The sequence below is a fragment of the Calcarisporiella thermophila genome (assembly GCF_041956535.1).
Source record: "Calcarisporiella thermophila strain CBS 279.70 unplaced genomic scaffold VTP21scaffold_22, whole genome shotgun sequence".
Taxonomy (NCBI): domain Eukaryota; kingdom Fungi; phylum Calcarisporiellomycota; class Calcarisporiellomycetes; order Calcarisporiellales; family Calcarisporiellaceae; genus Calcarisporiella; species Calcarisporiella thermophila.
This window is the reverse complement of record NW_027192212.1, coordinates 545,707-552,332: the sequence shown is the minus strand read 5'-3', so window position 1 is coordinate 552,332 and position 6,626 is coordinate 545,707. Positions and strand designations below refer to the sequence as shown.

Here is a 6,626-nt window from a genome sequence, read left to right as displayed (position 1 = left end):
CGGGAAACAGCATCCCAGCAGGGGGAAAGTCCCTCGACTATCGAGTACACCCCACCAAGGCCCGGCTCCCATGCCCATTTGTGAGCCACTACTCCGACACCTTGGCAGATTTGCAGAGCCTAGTCCGCCACGTATCGACGAAACACTCGGTCAAACTTCGGCCTATATTCTGCTGCCCTCGACCGACGTGCCCATTCGAAACGTGCCAGTCGTCAAATATGACAGCACACAAGAGACAGTGTAGCGCCCCAGACCCAGAGGAACAGGACATCCCGAACGATACGGCAGATAAATTCTTCTGTGAAGGATGTGCCAAACCCTTCCCAACTGCCGAGCTGAGAGAAGAACATCGCCTCAGCCACCCGGGCCTGGAAGACGCGGTTATCTCGGGAGACTTCCGCAGGCGCCTATCCCCCCAAGACATCGAAATGGTAGAACAAGCCATCGGGGACGTAGTAAGTAAGCAATGAATTCCCTTATTCAGTTGAAAGTTCACCCAAACCCCCCTAACTGATCAGTACGAAGCTATGGAGTGGTGGTGATATGATTGCATGTTTTCAAACCATGCTACAAGAAATCCTTCACCTGTTTTTTTCATTTGCTCCTTATCAATTGTTAAGGTACTGGAGGACAGAGCTCATTTAGCGACGCAGAGAGAGACATACAATAAGCTTAAATAGCCGTGACCCCTCCTCTAACATCTAAAAGCCATCCTAAGCCAGGCGTTGACTCCACAGCCATTATGGTTTAATAGATCATGTTCCGCTGGAGATGTCAAACTGCAAGTCTTTACTCGATCAACAAGTAAAGGGATTTATTAGTTTATTCTACTGAAGAGAAAAAAAGAAAAAAAAAAACGGGAACACTAATATAATAAATATGGGATAAATACTACGTAAACTCAAGTTTGCTTGCTTTTAGCAGAGTTTCAATCAAAACGACGTTTGAAAATAAAATATCTGAAGCGGACACTTCTTTGAACATTAAGAAATAAAGGAGAGGAATGGGGCAAGTGGGCAGAACATCGTACAACACGGGAAAGTAAAGGAACGACCAACAAGAAAGGAATGGATAGGGGGAGAAATAGTCATCATGTTAGATTAAAAATTTTGGGATATCGAGAGAATTAAGAGGAAGAGTCAGGGGGCGCAGTTTAATGTGACGGGCTGACGGTTTCCCAGCGACTCTGCTCAGCTGTTGTGGTCGTGATGATCACGACGGGAGTGGGTGCGGGTTCGACGTGGGTGGGGGAGGCGGGTTTTTCGGGTTCGATCTCTTCGCTGGAGTAGGTGTTGTAGAGCACCTCCGTCGGGAACACAAAGGATGGGGCGCGCACCTCGGGAAGTTGAGGGGTGAGCTGGTCGCCGTTCAGGCTTCGGAGGGCGGAGGGGGTGGGTGTGGTGGCGTGGGCAGGCGGAGGGGGCGCGGGGGCATTGATGCTCGGCTTAGGCACGGCAACGGTGTACACCTCGGGCTGCTGCTCCTTCTCCACGAACGGGAACTCGGGCAGGGGTGGGATTTCCTCCTTCTCCTGGGCCGCGTTGCCCCACATGCTGATGGCGCGCGTTTCCGGCTCGAAGTAGCCCGAGTAGGCCTGCTTCCTCAAGTCGGCCAGAGCCGAGGCGGGGGCCGCCGGGGCCACCATCATGGAGGTGTCCACATAGGCATTGTCCCACGGCTGCACCTCGCGCAGAGCGGGCATGTCGAAGCTCTTGTTCATGGGGCGCTCGTTCGCCATCGAGGGTTTAGGGGGCTGCTGTTTTGGCGTGAAGTCCTCCTCGTTTTCGCGGGCTCCGAACGTGCGGCGCAGCTTCTTGGTGATGAAGAGGGCGGCCACGCCGGCAACAACCAGGGCAGCGCACACGCCTCCGGCAATTGCTCCGGTGTTGCTCGTGGACTGCACTTGAGCGGTGGGGAGCGTGGCGGGGTCGCTGAATGGGGCGGACGAGATGGTGGGGACGGCGGGGTTGAGGGGGGAGCCCAGGTTAGCCACCGGGAGTTGCGGGGTGAGCTCTTGGGCATTGCTGGGCGCGGGGGGAGGAGCCACGACCACGGACTGCTGCTGCTCGGTGACCTGGGCAGCGGGGGCCGGCCCGCTCGAGTCCGCCTCCTTCTCAACGACAAAATCGGGCTCTGCAGACGGCGCGACCTGGGATTGCTTGGGGGGTTTGGCCGCAGCAGGTGCATCGCCTTTGGCCTGCTTCTTGTGCTCCTTGCTGTGCTTCTTAGGATGCTTCTTCGCGTGCTTTATCTTGTCGTAATTCTTGGGCTTAATCGCTAATCCGAGATGGTCTTCGCCATCAATCGAAAACACGTGTCTGTTGGGGTGGCTGGGCTTTTTGGAGTGATGCGTGTTCCCGTTGTGGTGTGGCTTCTTGTGCTCAGCCTTGTGATGATGCTTTTTGCCATGCTGTTTCTTAGGGTGCGCGCCTTCCACATCCAGGACCGCGAATTCATGAATCTGCTCATCGTATGCGATGCGCTTGTTCAGGTTGATCCACGGAACATAAGGCATTTTAACGGATTACTTTGGTAGCTTAAGTAAATTAGGCAGGGAATTAAAGATGGAGATTGGTATCAAGGAGAATTAGGAGGATGATTGTTGGTCAGAGGGATGATGGAAACTACTAGAGCCGTGCCAGACGGATGAATACTAGAAAGACGCGTAAGGATATATGATTAGATGAGAGAGGGTAAAGACCGTAAGGCGAGATTATGAGGGAGAGGGAGAAAGGGAAAGCGAAAAGCGCCGCTTTGCTAGAGATTGGGGGAGAGAGATGAGCGAGGAGGAAGAGGGAGAGCGGCCGCCGGTGAGGGAGAAAGCAAAATAAGGGCAGACGCAACCGGATTGCCCGAAGGCGACTTTCTTCTGCACAGAATTAAAGTTGTGCTCAACGGCTGAGTTTTCGCGCGCGGTGATTGGCCGGGTGGAGCTATAAGCTTTATTAAGTCTCGAAGCCTTAGCTATTTTTAAGCCATCAATTCCGAGTACAGCTTTTATGAGCTTTTACATCATTGCGCGGTGCAGAGTCTGATGAAACCTGCTCGACAATGCTCCCGATCTCCTTTGCACAGCCCGCCAGCTGCTGCGGCCACCAGGCCATTGGGGCCTCCTTTGTGTCATCATGTTTCTCTCTGTGTAAGCTCTTGTCTAGGCTTCAACATGCATTTTTTTTTTTTAGAAATCCAGGAACACCACAAAGCTAAAAAAAGATTGGCCCCGAATTCGGGCACGCAATCCCCCTCTGCATGTGCTCTATACTTGGGAAAAAGCCCGTGTTTTTATTATGGATGGGGATGGCCTGCACATCACCGAGAGATATCGAGAAGATCAGATGTCAGAGGGAGAGGGAATCCGAGATTCACGGTATCCTGGATCATTTCTTTTTCGACTTCGCATCGCTGATTTCTATGTATTTTTTAGGAACGCCTCGCCCGCTTAACCACTCCACCGCGGCCTTCGTTTGAGGACCCTGGACCATCACCTCCATCGCCCCCCTATCAGCCCCGCCGGCCTTTTGGCTCACATTGGCCACCGGCTGAACCGTCACGCTACTAGCGCACATCTTCTTCAAGTCCTCTGCGAGCTCGCTAACGGATAGATCAAACGTCTCAACTCCACGTATTTCCGTCACGGTTTTGCGCCCCTGTCGCAAGCGTACGGCAATTTGTACAGGACGCGCGGACCCCTTTCGAGTAATGGGCTCCTTGTTGGGCGCGATAAGCCGATGCCAGTTCTGCATCTTGTCAACTAATCTAGAAGGGTTATGGTATTGGTGAGACGGCTAGGAGGCAGTTTCAGCCTCGACAAGGGGTTACCTTTGGATAAGCTGGTCTCGTGGCAGGCGATCAATCGTAATCTCTCCCTTTAGCTCATCTTTTTTCAAGAGTGCCTCGCGCAGCAATGCATCTAAGCACACGAATCTATCGGGCGCCAGATCGGGGCCTCACCAAGATTAGCAACATCCATCGAGAAAAATAGGCTAGTGGCGCAGAGGGGATTACCTTGGGTTTTTGGGGTCTGCTAATCCGTGTTTCTGCACGTACCCCATCAAAACCAAGCGTGCCTCAGCGTGCGTGTACAGGGCATCCTTTTCTTTTTGCTGGTCCTCAAATATCAGCGTGACGGCTGACCCGTGGGGCTTATAGAGGTCCACGAGTTGGAGCACATCTTTTGTGGTGTGGGTTTCATGCTGGTGCTGAGGCAGGCTCAGCGTGGTGGCCTGTTCTTCAATCGTGGTATGCGGCGTGAAATTCGCCAGGCTAATCGAGTCAAAGAAAAGAAAACATACTTTTTGTTAGCAAACGCAGCCAAACGGCTTTATCAGTAATTCAAAGATTTACTCGGCATGTTTCCAGTGGACGGACATCAAATAGGATTCACCCCTCTGCTCCTTCACCTTCACTACTCCGCTCTTATCCATCGCCTTTAAGAACTTGGCCATCTTCTTATAGCTAGACCGCTTCACATCAACCTCCTGATCCGAGCGAGAGGGCAGGATGTAGGCGGAGTAGAGGGTGGATGCGGGCATAGGGAGAAGCTCTGTGGCGTTCTCGGGAGTTAGCTTGAAAAGAAGCGCCTGGTAAAATGCTTCGCGCAGAAGGCGGTCAATCTCCTCGGTAGTTTTGGAGGGCTTCGTTGGCTCATCGCCTTGCATCTGCGCAATCGCAGCCGAAGAGTTGTCGCCCTCATCTTCCACGTCGGCTAGTTCCTCGTCAGCTTCCTCATCCCCCTCCTCCTCTTCCCTATACTCTTCTCCTCCACCGCTCTCCTCCACGGGATCTTCCGCTGGCGGCTTCGACTTGTCGCCCATAGCCCACAAATGATCATTATATACATGAATGACTTTTACAGCTTTTCCTCGCACTCCTCGTAGGATGTCTACTGATGATGCAACCATAATACCCACACCCATCGGGAATCTAAGATTAGGTTCCAAAGTTAATAGCATTCTTACACGTAAATTTCCTCAAATACACATGAGAGGTTGATATCACCTGCTCCCCCTAATTGCGATGGCAACCATATCCCCTTGAGCCACCTCTGGCAACTCTGCTCTAATAACTCCTGGAATCATTAGATCGGCTCCTCCTTCCATCTTTCCTAGCACCGGTCGCCAAGTTGTGATTCGAGGCAACATTACTGGTGCCTGCCATAGTGTATACACAGTAGGAACAAGATAATCTCTCTCGTCTATTCTCATGCGTGCCCACACAGGGTGTCCTTCTGTCGTTGTATAGAGGATTCCATGTGTATTATTGTAGGTTGAAAATTTGGCCGATTTCAACTGTTCTGACAAAGGCGGAGGATCAGCGTAAATTTTGGAAAGTTCGTCTCTAAAGCGGCGCTGTTCGGATGACCGGAGAACGCTAAAGGTTTTAAGCGTGGAGGGCGGCTTCTTGAACATTTTACTCTGCTTTATTCGTGAAGGTCACGAAACTAGAATAATCGTATTTGTATTTTCCAGTGTTTGCCACTCATGTGGCTTGGATTCTCGAAGACAGGCGATGCTTCGTCTGGAGCATTTGTACTTGAGGGTTTGAGAGTTTGACGAGGAGTTATAAGAAGAAAAAAAAGGCCCTCATTATATCCAACAGTAGAAACAAAGATTCATCCCTCATCACCACCTGAAGAAGAAATAGTACATGAACATAATTGAAAAAACAAGGAAGAGAATTAAATAGCACAAAGTGAACCCACTCTGCTGGGCAGCCATCCGCTTAAAGCGAGTCATAGTGCTACTCAATATGGTGCCCGTATTTTGAAATTGCTCACCCTATTACAGGAATGAAGAAGATTAGGGAAAGGTGCTGCTACTCTAGTGGTGAAATAAACATAATCACGGAAATTACCATCGTATCAAGAAACTTATTGCTCTCACGTATCTCTTCACCTATCAAACTAGTAAGCTAAATTATAGGCATTAATCTATTAGTACATCTACATGGAGACTCATTTCCAACCTTCATTAACCTACACTTTTAAGTGTGCTGACTTTATCATGCAGCCCTTTGATTCTTTCTTCATTCTGACTCTCCAATGTGTCAAGTTCTCGGTCATTAATACGGCTTTCATGTCGAGCGGGGGAATATCGGCCTCCTGATGGCGGTGCAGGAGAAAGACGGCCACCTAGATCCGATGTTGATGATTCTCCAAAAAGGGCAGTGCGATGATTGAGATTTTGATTGTAATGAGACTGCCTGTTATAAAATTTAGGCCCCTCAGCATAAAAGCATTTAAAAAGTCGATCTGGTATTAGCCTACCTTACTGATCGGGACATGGTTGTGTATGTTGCTCTAAGATGGAGGGGGGATCCGAACAATGGACGTAGTCCCCGCAAAAATAGGTCATGTGGCTTGGCTATCCAATTCAACTCTTTTCATTATAGTCAACTATTCTGAATATTTGGAGAATTCGTTCTAACCAGCATAGTGCCAAGTAGTTGCTTCAAGCGTGTTGGCAAAATGAAAAAAAAAAATTGGAATAGGATTCCTGGAAATCCTAACAATCATGTCAATTTTTACGGTTCATGGGAGCAAGGCCAATATGCGGAGAAAATGTTTCCATTATTATTTGCACAAAAACAAGGAGAAGAAAAGGATAAAAGAAGAAAGTATGTTAATA

The 6,626-nt window shown here is 49.9% G+C and overlaps 5 protein-coding genes across 5 annotated transcripts; 1 reads left to right on the top strand and 4 right to left on the bottom strand.

Moving 5' to 3' along the window:
* Positions 1-70: 70 nt before the first annotated feature.
* Positions 71-547, top strand: VTP21DRAFT_5549 (uncharacterized protein; the record flags this gene model as incomplete). The annotated part of the gene is made up of 3 exons (XM_069396082.1): positions 71-149; positions 226-459; positions 519-547. The coding sequence occupies 3 exons, from the start codon at positions 71-73 to the stop codon at positions 545-547; spliced, it is 342 nt and encodes a 113-aa protein (XP_069248117.1).
* A 606-nt stretch (positions 548-1,153) lies between these two features.
* VTP21DRAFT_5548 (uncharacterized protein) lies at positions 1,154-2,515 on the bottom strand (the record flags this gene model as incomplete). The annotated part of the gene is made up of 1 exon (XM_069396081.1): positions 1,154-2,515. One exon carries the CDS (start codon positions 2,513-2,515, stop codon positions 1,154-1,156), a length of 1,362 nt encoding a protein of 453 aa, XP_069248116.1.
* Positions 2,516-2,577: 62 nt separating this feature from the next.
* On the bottom strand, positions 2,578-3,104 carry VTP21DRAFT_5547 (uncharacterized protein; the record flags this gene model as incomplete). Its single annotated transcript, XM_069396080.1, has 3 exons — positions 2,578-2,653; positions 2,702-2,757; positions 3,012-3,104. The coding sequence occupies 3 exons, from the start codon at positions 3,102-3,104 to the stop codon at positions 2,578-2,580; spliced, it is 225 nt and encodes a 74-aa protein (XP_069248115.1).
* A 273-nt stretch (positions 3,105-3,377) lies between these two features.
* Positions 3,378-5,408, bottom strand: VTP21DRAFT_5546 (uncharacterized protein; the record flags this gene model as incomplete). The annotated part of the gene is made up of 5 exons (XM_069396079.1): positions 3,378-3,756; positions 3,820-3,924; positions 4,006-4,263; positions 4,345-4,923; positions 4,999-5,408. 5 exons carry the CDS (start codon positions 5,406-5,408, stop codon positions 3,378-3,380), a joined length of 1,731 nt encoding a protein of 576 aa, XP_069248114.1.
* Positions 5,409-5,621: 213 nt separating this feature from the next.
* VTP21DRAFT_5545 (uncharacterized protein) lies at positions 5,622-6,282 on the bottom strand (the record flags this gene model as incomplete). The annotated part of the gene is made up of 4 exons (XM_069396078.1): positions 5,622-5,777; positions 5,854-5,910; positions 5,979-6,201; positions 6,266-6,282. The coding sequence occupies 4 exons, from the start codon at positions 6,280-6,282 to the stop codon at positions 5,622-5,624; spliced, it is 453 nt and encodes a 150-aa protein (XP_069248113.1).
* Positions 6,283-6,626: the final 344 nt, after the last annotated feature.